General features: G+C 47.1%; 2 protein-coding genes across 3 annotated transcripts in view; both read right to left on the reverse strand.

Moving 5' to 3' along the window:
- Positions 1-1024, reverse strand: part of Morc3 (MORC family CW-type zinc finger 3) — a 35016-nt gene extending 33992 nt beyond the window's left edge. The window contains exon 1 of the mRNA XM_048346248.1: positions 854-1024. Within this exon, the coding sequence (XP_048202205.1) occupies positions 854-892 (39 nt within the window). The 5' untranslated portion in view covers positions 893-1024. The remainder of the gene's footprint in view (positions 1-853) is intronic.
- A 10433-nt stretch (positions 1025-11457) lies between these two features.
- Positions 11458-20804, reverse strand: part of Dop1b (DOP1 leucine zipper like protein B) — a 79826-nt gene continuing 70479 nt past the window's right edge. Inside the window, exons 30-36 of one of the 2 annotated variants that reach the window (XM_048346246.1) lie at positions 19713-19774; positions 18939-19067; positions 16853-16989; positions 16149-16204; positions 15537-15698; positions 12670-12799; positions 11458-12201 (exon numbers count right to left, since the gene is read on the reverse strand). In XM_048346246.1, the coding sequence (XP_048202203.1) occupies positions 11950-12201; positions 12670-12799; positions 15537-15698; positions 16149-16204; positions 16853-16989; positions 18939-19067; positions 19713-19774 (928 nt within the window). In that variant the 3' untranslated portion in view covers positions 11458-11949. Of the gene's footprint in view, positions 12202-12669; positions 12800-15536; positions 15699-16148; positions 16205-16852; positions 16990-18938; positions 19068-19712; positions 19775-20804 lie in introns of those variants that run through there. The other variant, XR_007210953.1, reaches the window with a different exon arrangement.

Here is a 20804-nt window from a genome sequence, read left to right on the forward strand (position 1 = left end):
GAATGACAACCAAAACTGGGCGAAAACGCCAACGATCAGTGGCCCAGGACCTAAGTTTTCAGGCCCCAGCAAACGTGCACACGTACACACACCTGTCTCGAATGAATGGCAGTGGAAGAACCGCCTACTATTTAATTGCCAGTGGTCAGAGTTGTGTTTACCCCAGAGCAGCCATTACCGCTGAGACATTACAAGCAGCTCCACCGCGGATCCACTCTTTCCCTTTCGTTTCCCGGTGGAGACCAGAGTCCCGCGGAGCTGGGAGGGTCCGGAAGCTCGCGCGGCTCGCCCCCCACCCCGCCGCCCCCTCGGCGCCCGGAATCACCGGGTGCAGCCCGGGGAGGTCGCGCGCCCGCGAACCCACCAACTTGGGCAGGTAGACCCGGCGAGGAGGCCACGCCCACATGTTTGCAGGACCGGCGATTCCACGCCTGCCCGGCGAGTGACCGCTCCGAGCGAGCGAGCGAGCTCGGCACCCGGGGCCTCCGCAGGCCCCGGCACTCCGCGGCGGCGCGCGCGGGAAAGGGCCCGCGGCGGACCGAGGGGCGAGGCCCCGCGGCCCACCGTCAGGCGAGCCGGTCGGTCGGCCGCGAGGCCTCGCCCCTCGAACGACAGCTGCCAGGAGGCCGGCCCGGGAGGGGCCGCCGTCTGGAGCCCAGCCCGAGCGGGGCCGCCTCAGCTCCGAGCCGCTCGGTCCACCGGAGCGAGACGCCGGCCCCCCGGCCGGGCTGCCGGGCCCTCGCTCGCTCGAGTCCCCGCCGCCGCGCACCGCCGGCCCCCTCCCGCCTCGCCTGCCCGCCCGCCCTCCCTCCCTCCTGGGACTCGGCCCGCTCCTCCCCTCGCGGCTGCTCACCGCGCTGAGGCGGATCCCGCTGGGTGACTGCGACGCCATCTTCAGCGAGCTACAAAGCCAGGACCGGCCTCCGCTCCCACCCGACTGGGAGGCGGCGGGGCAGCTGTGGCGGCGCGAGGGTGCCCCGCCCACTTCCGGGGCGTGGGCGGCCGAGGCCCCGCCCACACACTTCCGCCTCCAGGCCCAGCCGCAGCGGGAGTGCCCGGGGAGCCGCGGAACCTGTTCGGGCGGGTGCGCGGCCGGGCGCATGCGTGGGCGGGCCGCTCGTTGGAGCTCCCCGCTCCGCTCCGGGGTCGGGTTTCACCTGCCCCGGTAGAATGTGAACTGCATTGAGGAAAGCAACCCGTAACGGGACGCCTCGGCTCCTGCCTGCAATCCCAGCCACTCAGGAGTAAGATCCGAGGATCAAGGTTCGCGGCCAGCCCGGACCGCAAAGTCCGTGGGACTCATCTCCATTTCACCACCAAAAGGCGGGAAGTGGATCTGTGGCTCAAGTGGCAAAGCCCTGGCCTAGCCTTGAGCACAGATTGCTCCGGGACAGTGCTTAGGTCCTGATTGCAAGCCCCAGGACAGCACAAATAAACCCATGACCTTTTTTAAATTAATTCATGAACCAAACCAGTGACTAAAGATAAATATTTCCAAGTGGGCGGAAACGAGGGAAAGGGTGGCATCGTCCAAAAAGAAATGTACTCTACCTGACTCAGGTAACTATCCCCCTCTGTACATAACCTAATAGACTTAAAGAAGTATTTCCTGATGGAAATGATCATCCTTCATCCTAGTAAGCCATGATGATGTTCAGCCAGGCCAGGGTGGGTCATATCTGAAAGGAGCTATTGAGGAAGTAGAGGACGTGCTGGGCAAAGACTGAGAATCCTGGGCTGGGAATATGGCCTCGTGGTACAGTGCTTGGTTTGCATACATGAAGCCCTGGGTTCGAATCCTCAACACTACATATACAGGAAAAGCCAGAAGTGGTGCTGTGGCTCAAGTGGTAGAGTGCTAGCCTTGAGTAAAAAGTCAGGGACAGTGCTCAGACCCTGAGTTCAAGCCCCAGGACTGGAAAAAACAAACAAACAAAAAAACCAACCAGCTGAGTGGAGGAGGATTTACTGTCCATAATTCCAGCAATCTAGCTTGCTTTCCTCCTCCCTTCCTCCTTCCCCCTCCCCCTCCTCCTGCTTGAACTCAGGACCCTGAGCTTCTTTGGCTTAAGGCACTTGAGCCACAGCACCACCTCTGGCCTTTTCTGTTTATGTGGTACTGAGGAATTGAACCCAGTGCTTCATGCATGCTAGGCAAGCACTCTGCCACTAAGCCACATTCCCAGCTGACATCCAGGATTTCTTCAGCAAAAAACTCTAGACTTCATCTGAAAAAAATAAACCAAAAGAGCTGAAGGCATGACTCAAGTAGCAGAGCACCTGTCTAACAAGTGCAAGGCCCTGAGTTCGAATCCCAGTATTATTTTAAAAAGGCATTTTGCCCATGTATGTTTATTCAGTATCAACACTGACGTAAATGTTGGGTTAAGTAATAAAACGTACAAGTAAATCTAGCAAGGATTTCTACATACTGCAGGTGGGTGAAGAGTAAAGAAAGGTTATCAGACATGTATTGCCATTTCATAAAAGTACTGTATTGTATTTATAAATTTTCAAGTAACACAGCAACACAAAAACTTCCCCCAATCCTGCTTATGGGAACAGATAAACCATTTGAACTACAATAAATCTACGATCTACTAGATATTGTTTGCAATATATGACTCAGCTCTTCTGCAACTTGTGTTCCCTAACTTGCATCAACTTGAAGTTTGCAAATGTGCAAATGTTTTTGAGTGAATGAATGAGGAAACAAAGACAAGCCGGTTGTTACCTTTGTTACTGGTAAGTGTAAAATAACATAAAGCTAGTCACCTAAGCGCGCTAGTTATACTCTGGCAGAATTTCTCAGGTTTCCTCCAGTTTTCAAACTGTATTGTCAAGTGCAAAGTTCTTAGTCAAGCCTCTGCTTGGAAAGCAGAAGAGGCTTCTACTCTTGCAAGATTTAAAGTGTCACAACTGTTAAGCAACAGGTTGTAGCCCACTAATGTTTTATGGAATCATAGTGAGTCGTAACAGGAGTCTATAAAAACACAGCTAGAATCGTTTGTTTGTTTTTTAATTTGAGGTCAAGTTTTGCTCTATAGCCCTGAACTAGCATTTGACTCTACTGGCACGGTGCAGGCTCTGAGCTTAATTAAATCCACCTTCTGTTCTTATGAGGAATCCCAGCGTCCTGGCCTGTGAAATGAGGGCAATGTTAGTACTTTCCTCCTAGGGTTTCATGAGAATCGAGTGAATACTTACTTGTACAGTACCTCTGAGCAGTGCCTGGCATGTAGTAACTTCTATATGAATGATAAATAAAGAGAACAGAGTGAAGGTAAGGCTGGCCATTTCACATACATATATACATGGCCAGTATCCAACTTCTTCAGCCTTTTGACCACAACATTCATAGACACTTTACATCACCACCCAGAATGTTGTGGTCAAAAGGCTGAAGAAGTTGGATACTGGTGACTCAAGCCTGCAATCCTAGCTACTGTGGAGGCTGACATCTGAGGATCGAGGTTCAAAGCAAACTCATCAGAAGTCTGTGGGACTCATCTCCAACCACCAAAAAGCTAGAAGTGAAGGTAGGGCTCAAGTGGTAGAGCACCAATTGAGCAAAAAATCCAAGTGAGAGCCAGAATCCCTAACTCCAAGCCCCAGGACTGGCATACTATTTTTTTTTTTTAATAAGGAAAGAAAAGATTAGGATCACACACCACTGAAGATGCTAGATGAAAGAATAAGAACTGAAGAATACAACCTACAGCCAATAGCATTTATATCAAAAGGAAGTACCCACCAAAATAGATGAAATGACAACTAAATGCATTAAAAGCAGCTGAAAGACATTAAGAAAACAATAGAGGACTGACTAAATAGGAAATAAAAAAAGCAGGTGCTAGAACCCATTACCATTGGAAATGGGTCGTCTCAGTAATGAACATTCGAACCAGAAGGAATTCCAAAGCCAGTACGCACTACAGACAGTTCCTTAAGAAAACCAGGTCTCACACAGACAGCTTGCACACTCAATTTAGAACCACACGAAGACTATCACACTGCTTGGGCAAGGATGATGTATAAATTCACGAGCGGTCATATTTTTTACATATCTACGGATAGAGCAAATTTGTAATTGTGGGATTGTGGATGAGGGGGGTTAGAGGAGGAGGAAGAGAGAAGGTTAAGAGTGAATAATAGGGGGCTGGGGATATGGCCTAGTGGCAAGAGTGCTTGCCTCATATACATGAGGCCCTGGGTTCAATTCCCCAGCACCACATATATAGAAAATGGCCAGAAGCGGCGCTGTGGCTCAAGAGGCAGAGTGCTAGCCTTGAGCAAAAAGAAGCCAGGGACAGTGCTCAGGCCCTGAGTCCAAGCCCCAGTACTGGCCAAAAAAAAAAAAAAAAAAAAAAAAAAAGAGTGAATATGCTGAGATAAGAAGGTAAGTGGAGAAGGTGAAGGAAAAAGCATGCAATCATGGGCCTGAGGAGGAAATGAAGGACGAAGCTTGCTGAGATTAATTTAGGCTCTTCATGCTGCTTCCAGTGCAACTGTGGGTCCAAAGAAAAGAGCCGGTGCTTTTCAGCAAAACCAGTATACAGATGGGAGCCAGTGGCTTGGACAAGCCTGTAATCCTTGCTACTCAGGAGGCTAAGATCTGATAGTGGTTCTTAGCCTCTCGCTACCAGGCTCAGTTTGTTGAGATAGTTTTCTTAACTTTTTGTCGGAATTACCCTCAATCTGAGATCCATCTCCATTGTGGCTGACATTTAGCATGCATACTACCTACAACATTGGATTTTCATGATCCAAACTCCTCTATTTAACATGGGAGAACAGATGAGTAGGCAGAGCCTGGAGCTGGAGATTTAAACTAGTAATCCTAGCTACAGAGGAGGTAGACACTTGAAGATTGTTAGCATTTCCCTAGCCTCAGGTCCTCAGCTCCTCCCACTAGCCTCCAGATCCACCCATACCTAAAGAGCCACTCCTACTCACTACCTACCTACTTCCCCTTTACCCCCAGAGAGAGAGGGTTTCGGCACCAATGAAAAGCTATTTCACGGCCATCCCAGAGGACCATGCCGAGATAATCACAGACAGGAGAAGAAGGTTCATAAGGAGGTTTATTAGTGGGGCCACAGTTCCCACGGGAGAGGGAGCTACATGGCGTCTGCACCTTATCCAGGTGGCAGCTTCTCTCTGGGGGTAAAGGGGAAGTAGGTAGGTAGTGAGTAGGAGTGGCTTACTAGATATGGGTGGATCTGGGGGCTAGTGGGAGGAGCTGAGGACCTGAGGCTAGGGAAATGCTAAGAAAGGATTACATCTCAAAGCCAGCCTGGGCAGAAAATTCCATGAGATTCCTAATTCCAATTAACTAACAAAAAGCCGGAACTGGAGATGTGGCTCCAGTGCCTAGAGTGAAAAAGCCAAACAGCCCTGAGTTCAAGTACCAACACCCCCATATCCCTGACACACACACACACACACACACACACACACTCAGTTGAGTTCACTGCTTAGGCCTATAATCCTAGCTATGCAGGAGACCGAGATCCGAGGATAGTGATTCTTAGTTAACCATGGCAAAAAAAAAAAAAAAAAAAAAAAAAAAATCCTCAAGACTTATCCACAATGCGCCAGTAAAAAGATAAAAGTGGGGATGTGGGGCTGGGGATATGGCCTAGTGGCAAGCGTGCTTGCCTTGTATACATGAGGCCCTGGGTTCAATCCCCAGCACCACATATACAGAAAATGGCCAGAAGGGGCGCTGTGGCTCAAGTGGCAGAGTGTTAGCCTTGAGCAAAAAGAAGCCAGGGACAGTGCTCAGGCCCTGAGCCCAGGTCCCAGAACTGGCAAAAAAAAAAAAAAGTGGGGATGTGATTCTAGTAGTGGAGCGCCGCTCTGAGCAAAAAAAGCTAAGGGAACAAGACAAGGATGCCCACTCTCCCCACTTCTTTTCAGCATAGTGCTGGAATCCCTAGCCATAGCAATAAGGCAAGAGGAGGACATCAAAGGGATCCACATCGGCAAGGAAGAAATCAAGTTATCCCTATTCGCAGACGACATGATCTTATATCTGAAGGACCCAAAAAACTCAGTCCCCGGGCTGGGGATATAGCCTAGTGGCAAGAGTGCCTGCCTCGGATACACGAGGCCCTAGGTTCGATTCCCCAGCACCACATATACAGAAAACGGCCAGAAGCGGCGCTGTGGCTCAAGTGGCGGAGTGCTAGCCTTGAGCGGGAAGAAGCCAGGGACAGTCTCAGGCCCTGAGTCCAAGGCCCAGAACTGGCAAAAAAAAAAAAAAAAAAAAAAAAAAAAAACTCAGTCCCCAAACTCCTACACCTAATAAACCACTTTGGTAAAGTAGCAGGATACAAAATCAATCCACAAAAGTCAGCAGCTTTTCTGTACACCAGCAATATACAAACAGAAAAGGAAATTATGGAAACAATTCCATGTACAGTAGCCAAAAAAAGAATAAAATACCTAGGGATCAAGGACGTGACGGACCTATTTAATGAAAACTATAAAAATCTAATAAGGGAAATCAAAGAAGACACAAGGAGATGGAAAGACCTCCCATGCTCATGGGTAGGCAGAATCAATATAGTGAAAATGGCCATATTGCCCAAATTGTTATACAAATTCAATGCAATCCCTATCAAAATCCCAGCTACATTCTTCACTTAAATAGAGAAAGAAATCCATAAATTCATATGGAACAGCAAAAGACCTAGAATAGCCAAAGCAATTCTAGGCAAAAAAAAAAAAAAAAGCAGTGCAGGAGGTATCACAATACCAGACTCCAAGCTCTACTACTGGGCCATCATAAAAACAGCATGGTATTGGTATAAAAACAGATCAGAAGACCAATAGATTAGAATTGAAGATCCAGAAATAAAACCGCACTCTTATAGTCAGCTGATATTCGACAAAGGAGCTAAAGACATACAATGGAATAAACATAGCCTCTTCAACTACTGGTCCTGGGAGAACTGGGCAGCCATATGCAGAAAACTCAAAGTAGACCCAAGCCTGTCACCATGCACCAAGATCAACTCAAAATGGATCAAGGACCTCAATATCAGACCTGAAACCCCGAAACTACTGAAGGACAGAGTAGGAAAGACGCTAGAATTTATAGGCACAGGAAGGAACTTCCTGAATAGAGCCCCAGGGGCACAACAAATAGGGGAAAGACTCAACAAATGGGACTACTACAAATTAAAAAGTTTCTGCACAGCTAAGGACATAGCCACCAGAACAGAAAGACAGCCAACAATATGGGAAAGGATATTTACCAGCACAGCAACAGACAAAGGCCTAATATCTGTCATCTACAGAGAACTCAAAAAACTAAGCCCCTCCAAGCCCAATAAACCAATTAGGAAATGGGCAAAGGAGCTAAAGAGAGACTTCACAAGAGAAGAAATAAAAATGGCAAAGAAACATATGAGGAAATGTTCAACATCCCTGGTAGTAAAGGAAATGCAAATAAAATAAACAACCCTGAGATACCACCTCACCCCAGTTAGAATGGCCTATGCTCTGAACTCAGGCAACAACAAATGCTGGAGGGGGTGCGGGGAAAGAGGAACCCTTCTCCATTGTTGGTAGGAGTGCAAATTAGTACAACCACTTTGGAGAACAATATGGAGGTTTCTCAAAAAGCTCAATATAGACCTACCCTATGACCCAGCCATACCACTCCTAGGCATCTATCCTAAACAGCAAACCCCAAGATATCAAAAAGACATTTGTACTTCCATGTTTATCGCTGCACAATTCACAATAGCCAAAATATGGAAACAACCCAGATGCCCCTCCACAGATGAATGGACCCAAAAAATATGGTACCTATACACAATGGAATACTACATAGCGATTAGCTATGTAGTGAAATGTAGCTATGGTGAAATGTTATTCGCAGGGAAATGGTCAGAACTTGAATAAATAATGTTGAGCGAGACAAGCCTAGAACACAGAAAACAAAGGGGCATGATCTCCCTGATATATGACTGTTAAGAAAGGGAGACGGAGAGACAGTAGAGACCAAGTCTGTGAAACCAAAAACTGCTTGTCAAATAGTATTTCCCACAGGATTGGGGCAGCGACCCAACAGTATGTAACTAAAACCAACAACTACTCAACACATAAAGGTCAAAAATTGACCTCTCAGTGGAATACAATAGCTCAAAATCTATGTATGTACATTCATATAAGACTACTGTCGACATATTGTCTAATATCAACATTACATTTAAAGCCCTAAGCAAACTTTCTTGGGCTTGGCCACATGGCTACTGTATATGTTCTTGATACATTGTATATTGTATATATGTCTACCTGACCTAGAGAAGGGAAAGAAAAACAGGGTGTAAGATATCACAAGAAATGTACACACTCCCCTACTAGGTAACTGTACCCTTTTTGCACAACACCGTGTCCAAAAATTTTGTGTTCAATTAATAAATAAAATTAAAAAAAAAAAAAAAGCTAAGGGGCATCGCCCAGGCCGGGAGTTCAAGTCCAGTACCATCGCCAAAACCAACCGTCCTCAGTACTACAAGAAAAGACAGGAGAGAAACGCTGAGTTAAGCGGAGTAAGTGCGTTGGGCTGGAATTGGGCAGGCCTAAGGCCAGCAGCAGGCCAGGTGGAGTAAAAGCCTGGTGACTAGCGGCACGGAGATGAGGAAGACATGGAAGGAGGAACAGTAGGAACAGAAAGGCTCTTGTTCTCTGACTTCACCCCACTGGGTCCTGCGTAGAATTCCACTGTGGGTGTTCCTATGTAAAGGTGCCTGCTGATGAACTTCTGGGTGTTCTACTTTTGAGGTATATTCCGTCTAGGGGAACTGCTGGGCCAGTGATTGGGGGGGGGGGGGGGGCGGGAATGGCCATCCTGAGTTTTGGTCTGTTTTTCTTCCTCGATCCCTTCGGAGATGAGCTTGGTTATTTTGGACAGCAGCTCCTGGTAGAGCAGCAGCGAAGCAAGCAGCAGTCTTGCGGGCTCCTCCTCCATCCCCCTCCTAGTGCCCCAGGAGCCTATTTGTTGGGGTGTTGCTCTGAGAACTGGTGCTACCCCTTCCAAGTGATTCTCCTCTCCTGCCCCCTCCCTCTGTCCTCTCCCTTCTGGACCTAGGGCTTTCACTTGGGGCCTGGGCACTGTCCCTGAGCTCTACCACTTGAGCCACAGTGCCATTTCTGGCCTTTTCTATGATTAACTGGAGATTAAGTCTCACAGACTTTCCGGCCCTGCTGACTTTGAACTGTGATCCTGAGATCTGAGCCTCCTGAGTAGCTAGGATTACAGGCATGAGCCACCAGCACCCAGCTCACTACTCAGACTGCACAGTGTACATGTAACACACTAAGACCTTCACTGTTCCTAAGGAACTGGGGACCGGCTCTGCAGGGCTCCTCCAGGAAGCTGTCAGGAAGTCTTATCAAGGCAGGGCAGTCTCAGAACTCTCTTCCATTTCCACTCGTGGCTGAACGGCACAGCTGTCTGCTAGCTGTGGGAGCTCCCTCACTTCCTCAGCCCTGGGGTTGGCAATGTGGAACTCTTAGAGCCAGAACCTAGCTCCCATTCCTGGCTTTGCTTCTCTGAGCCTCAGTCCTGTTGGCCAGGAAAACCAGGCCTTCCTCCTAAGGGGGTGGTAAGAAAAGAACTTATGCATGTTAGGACCCAGGCATTATTCCTGGGCCCTGCCCCTGGGCTCATTTCCTGCCAGTACACCTGGACTCCATTCCCAGCAACACTCTTGAATTGTGTTGCAAATCTCGGTTGCTCGCACCAGCCTCTCCCTTTGTGACGTCTGCCCTTTGACCCTCAGCACCATTACCAGCGCAGTCCAATCATCTCCAAAGTGGGGTGTAGATACTCAGCTGTTAGGGAGAAAGGAGAAAATATCAGAGCTGTTTTTTCTTTTTCTCCTACTATGAAGACTGTTGGGTCACTTCTGAGACGGCACAGAGCTCATCAGTCTCTGCCATCCTGGACAGGGGCATTGGATAGAAGGGGCATTGGGAATAGGGAGCATTTCCCAGGCTAGTACACAGAGAAGCTGAGAGTCACACCCAGGCATGTGAACCCCAGAGCCAGCACCTCAACCATTACACACAGTGCATCGAGAGTGCGCAAGAGCTTACCACTTGTCTACTGTTCTTGGGTGACCTAAGAATGTGAGTGGTGGGGCTGGGAATATGGCCTGGTGGTACCGTGCTTGCCTTGTATACATGAAGCCCTGGGTTTGATTCCTCAGCACCACATATACAGAAAATGGCCAGAAGCGGTGCTGTAGTTCAAGTGGCAGAGTACTAGCCTTGAGCAAAAAGAAGCCAGGGCTGTCCTTTGGCCCTGAGATCAAGCCCCAGGCTGGCAAAAGAGAAAAAGAAAAAACAACAACAAAAAAAAAACAATGTGAGTGGTAAATCTCCATCTCTTAGGACTTCTATGTAGTAAATAAGGATTCAATTCAATTTGGTATCATCAGAAAATAGGACATTAGGTATTAGGGAGAAAAACACTGACAAGCTGAATTTCTAAATCTATGTGCAGACACAGAACTTCCATGGTATCATAGGTACCGTCACATAGTCCAGTCGCTCATTTTATTATAAATTTTGCTAGCTGGATATACACAGCTACCTAATATCAGCAAGTTTTAACCGCAAGTAACTCAGCATATAAGCACGTATGATGTACAGAATTTGCAATCTGATACTTAGCTTAAATTTTAGTGACCAAAACTTGCAAATATATTTATGTTAAGGATAGTACCTTGCATACAAAATGACCCAACTCATGTATATTGGGGGGGGGGGGGTGTCCTGAATTCAGGGCCTGGGCATTGTTCCTGAGCTTTTTTTTTTTTGTCAGTCTTGGGGCTTGAACTCAGGGTCTGGGCACTGTCTCTGAGCTTTTTTGCTCAAGGCTAGTGCTCGGTCACTTTGACCCACAGGGCAACTTGAGGTTTTCTAGTTTCTCATGGACCTTGCTGCCCAGGCTGGCTTTGAACCACCATCCTCAGGTCTCAGCCTCCTGAGTGGCTGGGTTACAAGTGTGAGCCCCCAGTGCCCAGCTTAAAAATATGTTCATTTTCTTCATTATGCAGTGTCCAGGTTTTACATAATTAATTCTTGTTGTCTGGAACTTGGACTGCAAAGGGCTGCCTGGCAGAGAGTCAATGCTCCTGTTGCACAGAAATAGTTTCAAGCCAGGATGGAAGTGGAGTAGCTGGCAGCAGACAGGCTTGCAAGAGAGTGGGATCTGATGCTACAAAAGTAGAGGATTAGTTTAATGTATAGTGATGTCTGCAAAGGCGTAAACTGATCCAGAGAGAAGAGCGTGCAGAAAGAGTCCTGACAGCGGTTTCAAGCACTCGACGTTCATGACTTCATTGCCTGATGGGATCAACAGGGCTTGGAAGGGAGGTCACGGTCCACAACGAGTGTCACAGCTGTCCAAATGGTAACACTATGCACTTCTCATGCAGTTAAACAGCACAATGGGATTTTAATGGGCAAGAGGGACATATTCAAGTGCTTCCATCTGCTGAGAAGGTAAATGGGCTATTATTTTCAGAAAACAATACATTTGAGTTTCAAAAGGCAATACCAAAATAAATGTTTTAAAGGACATTTGTGTGAAACATTAAAAATAGCATTCTTTTAATAAGTTTAAACTTCCTAGAGAAATACACTGAGGCCCATGTATCTCCTCCCACAAACAAAATGATGCCTTCATTCTGTTCATGCCTTACTTCACATTACAGATGTGAGCTGCTTGCTGCTAGACAATATATTAATTTTATTCCCACTACATAAATCGAGGAAGAAACACAGGATGAAACTCAAATATATTACAAAGCATTGAGAGAGATGGGTTTTGTTGCTAAACAGAACATTATCTGAAATGAACTTTCTTATTTAGAATATACCCTTGATTTCATCAGCAAATGGATCAAACAAACTCTCATAATGTTAGGATTCGGGATGTTCCAGGAAATCATATTCCACACATTCTTCCAGCAGTCTTAAGACTCTTAGGCTTTCGGTGACAGGGAGCTCCGGGAGTGTGGCTACTGGGGTGTCAGTAGACGGCTGACTTTGGGTTTTAAATGCATAGTTCAGAGTCTTGAAGAATGGCATCAACTGCCTAATGCTGGAGACAGAGTGTTGGCGCAGAAGAGGAAATTCACTGTTCATCATGAGCTCATCTGACTCGCTAATTTCCTGCAAAAAAGGACCAAGACCACAAAGATGACAGGGCACAGAGACAACAGGGCTTTCGTTGGGGCTGGAGAACTTATAAAGCACATTGTGCAGCAAAAACTAAGAGATCAGTTCTTCAGGGAGACGCATTACCAGCTACCAGCTCTAGTGGCAGGGCACTAAGTCTTTTCTCTATGTCTCTCTCTTTGTTGGTTCTACTGGGTGCTGTCCCTTGGCCTTTTTGCTCAAGGCTAGCGCTCTACCATTTGAGCCACATCTCTATTTCCAGCTTTTTGCTGGTTAATTGGAGATAAGAGCCTCAAAGACTTTCCTGTCCAGGCTGGCTTCAAACCCCGATCCTCCGCTCTCAACCTCCTGAGTAGCTAGGATTACAGGTGTGACCACCAGCACCACCCAAGAAATGGCTCCTCACTGCCCACTCCTCATCTTTTTCAGAGTGAATATGGTTTTCAAAAGGAAAACATTTACCCCATATCTGAATCTTAGAAGTTCTAGAATCCTGACAGTGTGAGGTTTGCACTGTTGGTGATTCTCCTCCAGATCTGACAGGTAGGCAGGGCCCTCAGTGTCCACTTCCGGAACAAACGCCCACCTGTAACTGGAGGCAAAGAAAACCCCCCAGGTCAGGAATGCTCAATCAGAATCCATGTAACTAAGATCAATTACGATACAATTCACATATCATACCATTTAACACACGCGACTCACTGTTCTTAGAATTGTACTGTTCATAGAATTGTACATTTATTAATATAATCAAGTGCAGTAGCCCTGTTCTCCTCAGCATCACCTCTAGACACCCTGAGAGCCCCCTGATTTAGCCAACCCACTGGTCTACTTCTTGCTTACAAGTTTTTTCTTTGTGCTGGTCTTGGGGCTTGAACTCAGAACCTGGGCTCTGTCCCTGAGCCTCTCTGTGCTCAAGGCTGGGGCTCTACCACTTGAGCCATAGCGCCCCTTGTGGCGTTTTCTGAGCAGTTTGCTGGAGACAAGAGTCTCACAGACTTTTCTGCAAGGGCTGGTTTTGAATATGATCCTCAGATCTCAGCCTCTTGAGTAGCTGGGATTAGAGGTGTGAGCAACTGGTGCACAGCTTTATACGTTTTGCTTTGTTTTATTTTATTCTGGACACTCTGCATGGATGACACTGTATAATACATGTCTGGTAGAGTCTGTGTATCCACTTACTGGTAATAATATTTTCAAGGTTCACCCAAGTGCCCTGTGTCAATATTTCTTTTCTTTTTTTTGCCAGTCCTAGGCCTTGGACTCTGGGCCTGAGCACTGTCCCTGGCTTCTCTTTGCTCAAGGCTAGCACTCTACCACTTGAGTCACAGCGCCACTTCTGGCCATTTTTTGTATATGTGGTGCTGGGGAATCGAACCCAGGGCTTCAAGTATACGAGGCAAGCGCTTTTGCCACTAGGGCATATCCCCAGCCCCTCTTTTCTTTTTCTTGCTGAGTGATAATTCACTACATGGCCATACCATGGCTTATCTATCCATTTGTCACTTAGTCACCTCCATTTCCTGGCTGTTAGAAATAATGCTGCTCTGCACAGTTTTGTACATACATCTAAATCCACACCTTCCCCTTTTTTTCTGGTGCTAGGAATTGAACTGAGAACACTGTACAAGCTAGGCAAGCACCAAAGAACAACATACCAGCCTTTCCCACACCACAGCTTTTAAATAGACTTCCTTGCTAGGCAGTTAGTCTATCACTTGAGTCATGACCCTAGGGTTTTTTTGTTTTTTGTTTTTTTTTGTTGCCAGTCCTGGGCCTTGGACTCAGGGCCTGAGCACTGTCCCTGGCTTCTTTTTGCTCAAGGCTAGCACTCTGCCACTTGAGCCACAGCACCACTTCTGGCTTTTTCTAAATATGTGGTGCTGAGGAATCGAACCCAGGGTTTCATGTATACGGAGCGAGAACTCTACCACTAAGCCATATGCCCAGCCCTCGTTTTTTTTTTTGTTGTTGTTGTTGTTTTTGCTCTGGTCATTTTTGAGATAAGGTCTTACTTTTTTTTTTTTTTTTGCCAGTCCTGGGCCTTGAACTCAGGGCCTGAGCACTGTCCCTGGCTTCTTCCCGCTCAAGGCTAGCACTCTGCCACTTGAGCCACAGCGCCACTTCTGGCAGTTTCCTGTATATGTGGTGCTAGGGAATCGAACCCAGGGCCTCATGTATACAAGGCAAGCACTCTTGCCACTAGGCCACATCCCCAGCCCCAAGGTCTTACTTTTTACACAGGTCGGCCTGGACTGGAAACGCCTATTTATGTCCCATTGTAGTGTAAATGACTATGCCTGTTCTTCTTCTTCTTTTTTTTTTTCCTGTTAAGGTCCTGTGAATCTTCTGCCTTGAACCACGATCCTCCCAATTTCAGTCAGGAGCCACTGTGCCTTGCCACTGTATGAGTTCTGACAAATGCTGATCACTGTGTCCACTGCTACAGTGTCCCAAAGCCATTCCATCACAGTGAAAATTCCACTCCGGCTCCCCCGCTCCCTGCCTTCACATGCATTCCTCTTTTAACTGTTCCTTTACTGTTTTGCCTTTTTGTTTTTGTGCCACTAACAAGGCTTACGGCTGAGGGCCTCACTCTCGCTTGACGGCCTTGTTAGCAGCTGCTGCGCTACCACATGAGCCATCAGTCTGGCATACTACTGGTGAATTAAAGTGCAGCCTTTTGGATTTTTCTGCCTGGGCTGGCTTTGAACTGTGATCCTCCTATCTCAGCCTCTGTAGTATCTAGGATTACTGGTCTGAGCCATGAGCATCAGGCTCTGTTCTTACAGTTTTGTCTTTCTCCAGACTGTCACATAAATAACAGGATACAGTGTAGGGAGACTGGCTTCTTTCACTTAAAAATACACATTTAAGTTACCCCATAAATGTTTTAACTGCAAATGTCTTTACACGACCACTCTTTGGGGGTCAAGGACAGAGAGAGGCAGCCTCTGGGGCTGGGCCTGGGATGAACCCCAGGAGGCTGGGGCAAGCCTGTAGGGAGTGTGTGCCAAAGGGGCACAGTGAGTTGGAGGCTCAGGCTCTACATAAAAGCACCAGACTCTTACCACAGACATAGGGCACATTCTATGCCAATGCAGTGAGGGCCCGCAGAGGGTGACTTGGTTTACAAGCACTCAGTAGCAAAAACCACCTAGAAAGACAGACGGGCACTCCACAGCGACACACACGACTCCATCAGAAGCCCATTTGGAAACCACAGACGTCACGAGTAATCTGAAACAGCTCCTGAGCGGAGCTCACTGGCCACCAGACCTGAGAGCAGGAGGGAAGGCACGAGGCCGCTCTAGGCCTCTCTGACTTACATCTGAAACAAGGGCATCTTGTCAGGAGGAAAAGAAAGCGCCGTGTCCAGGAATTTGCATGCCGATACATACAAGGTGAGGTCACTAGGGGCCACCTCTCGCACTAAAGACCCGTTTCCGTCAGAGCCTGAAACTTTTATTCTGTTCATTTTGTTGCTGTTTCTGTAAATTTGAAAGGAAAATCTTTGTTACAGCTTAACTTACATTTACTGCAGTCCACCTGGTTATGCAAAGTTCGTAAGAGGAGTTTTCTTTTTGTTGTTGATGCTGGCCCTGGGGCTTGAGCTTTGTACCTGGGCTCTGTCCTAGAGCTTCTTTTACTCAAAGCTAGTGCTCTACCACTAGAGCCACAGTGCCACTTATGGCTTTTTCAGAGTAGTTTATTACTGACAAGAATCTCACAGCCTGGGCTGGCTTCGAAACCCAATCCTCAGATCTCAGTCTCCTAAGTAACTAGGATTATAGGCGTGAGCTGCTGATGGTGGCCATTTTCTTTGAAGATATTTTTAAAACAGCTGGGACCTTCCCAAGACTCCAAGGAGAATGCTGGCATTCAATGGCCCTGCGTCCCATGGTGATATGCCCTCGTCCTGGTGCGTCTCTCCCACTTACCTCAACAACTCATCTTCCTCTTTAAGATAATCTTCAAGCTGGAGGAATGTCTGAATCTTAAAAGGGAAAGAAGCATTCAAGTTACCATCCAAAGAGATTAAATTTACCTCATTTTGTGTATGTATGCCAGTCCTAGGGCTTGACTCCAGGCCTGGGCACAGTATCTGAGCTTCTTCTACTCAAGGTTGGTGCCTTACAGCTCCACTTCGGGCTTTTTTGATAGTTTATCGGAGATGAGAGTCTCATGGACTTTCCTGCCTGGGCCGGCTTTGAACTGAAATTCTGAGATCTCAGCCTCCTGTGTAGCTAGGATTGCAGGCACGGACTACTGGCACCAGCTTTAGACTTACCTAACTTTCTATAAGAAATAAGCCTGGCTGGGGAGGTAGCTTAGGGGTAAATCATTTGCCTAGCATGCAGGGAAGCCCTGGGCTCTAGCACTTAAACAGCAATAACAATAAAACTAGCACAGAAGAGTAAATGGTACAAATTAGTTGGAATTGTTGGACTATGCCAATAAAGACTGAGAGATCAAGTATAGATTAGAATAGACAGAATAGATTATCCTCTATTTAAAAGGTGCCTCCAACCTGATTAAACACAACTTTTAGAGAAAACTGATGCTTACAGAACAGCATCTTATCTGGTAGTGAAAAAAAAATCATTTTACCAAGCTCGGACATTGGTAAAATACGTGTACTCACCAACTCAGAGACCATTATTGGCCAAAGTGAGGTCAAATGTTGAGGAGAAATTCTTAGCAGCAAAACTCTGAAAAAAAGAAACATCTGAGCAGCAACTGTGGATGTCTGTCCCACTCTGAGATTGTCTGTCAGGCGTTCTAAGGAAAGAAGATTGTAAAGATGTCAAACAAATATTCCCTTTGGGGTTTCTCATTAGTCAAAGAAGAAAAATAAAATTGCAACTGCTTTGGCCCTTCTGATGATGACCAGTGTAAGAGATGCCTGCTACAAGACGTTCTGTGGGAAACTCCCCCTGGGTGTCAAGTACCCCCGTAGCCCTTGCTGAAGGCGGGCCAGCCATCCTCCCACGGTTGGAAACAAGCATGGGAGCTGACTGGAAATCTACTGGGCTGCCAATAGCCACTTACATTCCCTTCTCAGAATAAGAATCCCAGACTGGGAAGCAGGGGCAGCCCTCATCTGAGTGACGAGCTTAGAGAAGCAGGTGGGGAGCGAGGCCACAAATAAGGCAGGGCTGATGACCAGGACACAAACTTATTTCCATAGAGAAAAGAAAATTGAAAGGGCAGCTCTCAAGCCCCAACACTCTTCGACTTCTCCACAATTTACTTGAGGATGGGACTGATGGGGAAAACCATACATAGTCTTTGTACAGGGGCCTTCCCACAGTGCTGATGCGACATGACATTGATTGCCCTTGGGTCCAGCGGGCCTTCCTAGAAACCTACCTAGTCCTTTGTCTGTGGGCTCTGCCCCTAATTCAAATGGACCAATAGGTCTCTGGGGCAAACTCAAAGCTAAGAGTGGAAGGAATAAAAGGAGTTGTCCTGAGCAGTGGAAATGGACAACCTGTTTCTGGCCTGCTGCTCACTCTCTGTTCTCCCAAATAGCCATCACTTTTGTTTTGCAATAAACTTTCCTTAATGGGGCTGGGGATATAGCCTAGTGGCAAGAGTGCCTGCCTCGGATACACGAGGCCCTAGGTTCGATTCCCCAGCACCACATATACAGAAAACGGCCAGAAGCGGCGCTGTGGCTCAAGTGGCAGAGTGCTAGCCTTGAGCGGGAAGAAGCCAGGGACAGTGCTCAGGCCCTGAGTCCAAGGCCCAGGACTGGCCAAAAAAAAAAAAAAATGGTACAGTAAACTTTCCTTAATGTCCCCACAATTTCTGGCTTCATTTCTATATGGTTCCAGAAAATAAGGACCTATCAGGTACATGAGGATTTAAAAGGTTTCTTAGGGATGTAACACATTTGCTAGAGAAAATAGTGATGTTAACTGAGATATGCTTTAGGGTTAGGATTTCTGCCCTTTAAAAGTGATATGACCAGCCGGTGCCAGCGGCTCACGCCTGTAATCCTAGCTACTCAGGAGGCTGAGATCTGAGGATCATGGTTTGAACCCAGCCTGGGCAGAAAAGTCTCCAATTAACAACTCAAAAACCGGAAGTGGTGCTGGTGCTCAAGTGGTACAGTGTTAGCCTTGAGCACAAAGAGGCACAGGGACAGCACCCAGGCCCTGAGTTCAAGCCCCACAACAGACAAAGTGATATGACTGAAGTGTGGTGGTGCATGCCTATAATACCAGCACTTGAGAGGCAGGAGGAAGCCCAAGATGGCGATGCATATTCTCTCTCTCTCTCTCTCTCTGTCTCTCTCTACCTACTTACCTACTACCTACCATGCTGGTGCTGGGGCTTGAACTCAGGGCCTGAGCATTGTCCCTGTGCTTTTTTTTGCTCAAGGCTTGTATTCTACCATTTGAGCCACAGCTCCATTTCCGGCTTTTCGCCATAACTGGAAATAAAGAGTCTCATAGACTTTCGTGCCCGAGCTGGCATTTAACTGCGATCCTCAGACACCAGCTTTTCCTGAGTAGCTAGGGTTACAGGTGTGAGCCACAGGCAGTCAGGTGCCTACTGACATTTAATTACCCAGGCCTCCTGCGATAGGATGAGGTAAGACAGGCAACAAGAAGACGCTTGTCAGACATGGCACTTCCAGCTCCCCCAGCCAGAGCCAAATCTTCTGTTCATCACAGATCACCCTGCCTAGCAGCACAGCACAGTCCGAGACCGCCACTTACCTTGTATCAGAGGGAGGTACAGGTGGTACTGGTCCAGCTCGCCACTGAAGACTGCGAAAGCCTGGCGCTTTAGCAGCATGGCTTTTTGCTCAAAACTGGAGAACAGCTTTAAAGAACTGCTCTGCATGCCTGAAGCAAACACAGCAAGCAAGCATGCAAGAAGAAAGTCAGAACCAGAGATGAGCGCTGAGCCCTATCTTCCCAGCAACACCTCCTCCCGCAAAAAAAGATCATGCTCTCGAGTAATAAGAGCATGTGATTATTTCCTTGTGTATTTTTAAAAAATGCCTATTTAATTACTATGTAATGATAGGCATTAAAAGGGGCTCTCAGGTGTAGGAAGAGACTCCTAAACTAGACATGGTAGCATACGTCTGAAATCCTAGCTCTCTGCAAGTAGGAGGGGCAGAGATCGAGGCAAGCTTGAGCTCCACAGCAAAACCCTGCCTCAAAAGCCAACACACACACACACACACACACACACACACACACACACACGGTTGTGCGCACTTGCACACCTTATTACTTCCAAAACAAATGTCAGGATGGGAACCGGGCTGCTTTCGGCAGCATGGACCTATCGTGAAGCTGTAAAGCGGAGAATGTAGAGGTCTCTGGGTTGGGGGGCGGCAAGCGGGAAGACCCGCTCCTTTAGCCACGACAAGGTCTATCTGCTCTGCATACCACATCTCAGCACTGCAAAATGCTGGGCGTGGTAAATGTTGGCTAAAATGGCCCTGCCCCTTAATGTGTGAAAAACAACCCCAAACTTACTCATTAAATCCTTAAACATTGTTTTCTCGTGAGTCAGAAGATGGTCAATGATGGACTTCCAACTGGATAGGAAGAAAAGCAAGATTAGTGATGCTGTGGACAATAATCTGGTTAAATGCTGCTTGAAAATACGTTAACAATTTGTCCTATGAAACAGGATTCGTGGTACAAATTGATGTTCATTTAGAAAACATTCCAGAAAGGCTAAGCAAAAAATTTTCGTTACAGCCCCAACATAAAGAATAAATAATGACCTTTCCCAGCTTACTTTAAAGAAAAACCAATTGGCAAGGGGCTCTGTCTTTTTCAAGGGTTCTCTAAAGTTGTGGTCACACAACTTTACTGTTTGGCTTTGTTGATGGGAAGGGGGGTGGGTCATGTGGGTATTCCCTTCCTCCTTAGCTTTTACTAATAGAAGCCAATGTGGGCAAGTCACAAGAGTGCCAGGATCCCAGTTGGCCCTTTGTAACCCTGAGTTTTACGTCTACACACAACCAATCATGCATGGAAAACACTCAGGAAAAAATGGTGTCTGTACTGAACATGGCAGACTTTTTTTTTGGTTGGCTGTGGGGCTTGAACTCAGGCCCTGGGTGCTGTCCTTGAGCAGTTTTGCTTAAGGCTAGTGCTCTACTGCTTTGAGTCACAGCACCACTTCCTGTTTTCTGGTGGCTTATTGGAGGTAAGCATCTTACAGACGTTCCTGCCCAGGCTGGCTTCAAACTACAATCCTCAGATCTCAGCCTCCTGAGTAGCTAGGATGACAGGCGTAAGCTACCAGCACTCAGCTGGCATAGACTTTTTTATTTTTTATTTTTATTTTTTGCCAGTCCTGGGCCTCGGACTCAGGGCCTGAGCACTGTCTCTGGCCTCTTTTTGCTCAAGGCTAGCTCTCTGCCACTTGAGCCACAGCACCATTTCTGGCCGTTTTCTGTATATGTGGTGCTGGGGAATTGAACCCAGGGTTTCATGTATACGAGGCAAACACTCTTGCCACTAGGCCATATCCCCAGCCCCCCATAGACATTTTTTTCTTGTTATTATTCCTTAAGAAAAATACAGCATAATGACAACTCACACTTTGTTAGGTAT

Source organism: Perognathus longimembris, chromosome 5, assembly GCF_023159225.1.
Source record: "Perognathus longimembris pacificus isolate PPM17 chromosome 5, ASM2315922v1, whole genome shotgun sequence".
Taxonomy (NCBI): Eukaryota; Metazoa; Chordata; class Mammalia; order Rodentia; family Heteromyidae; genus Perognathus; species Perognathus longimembris.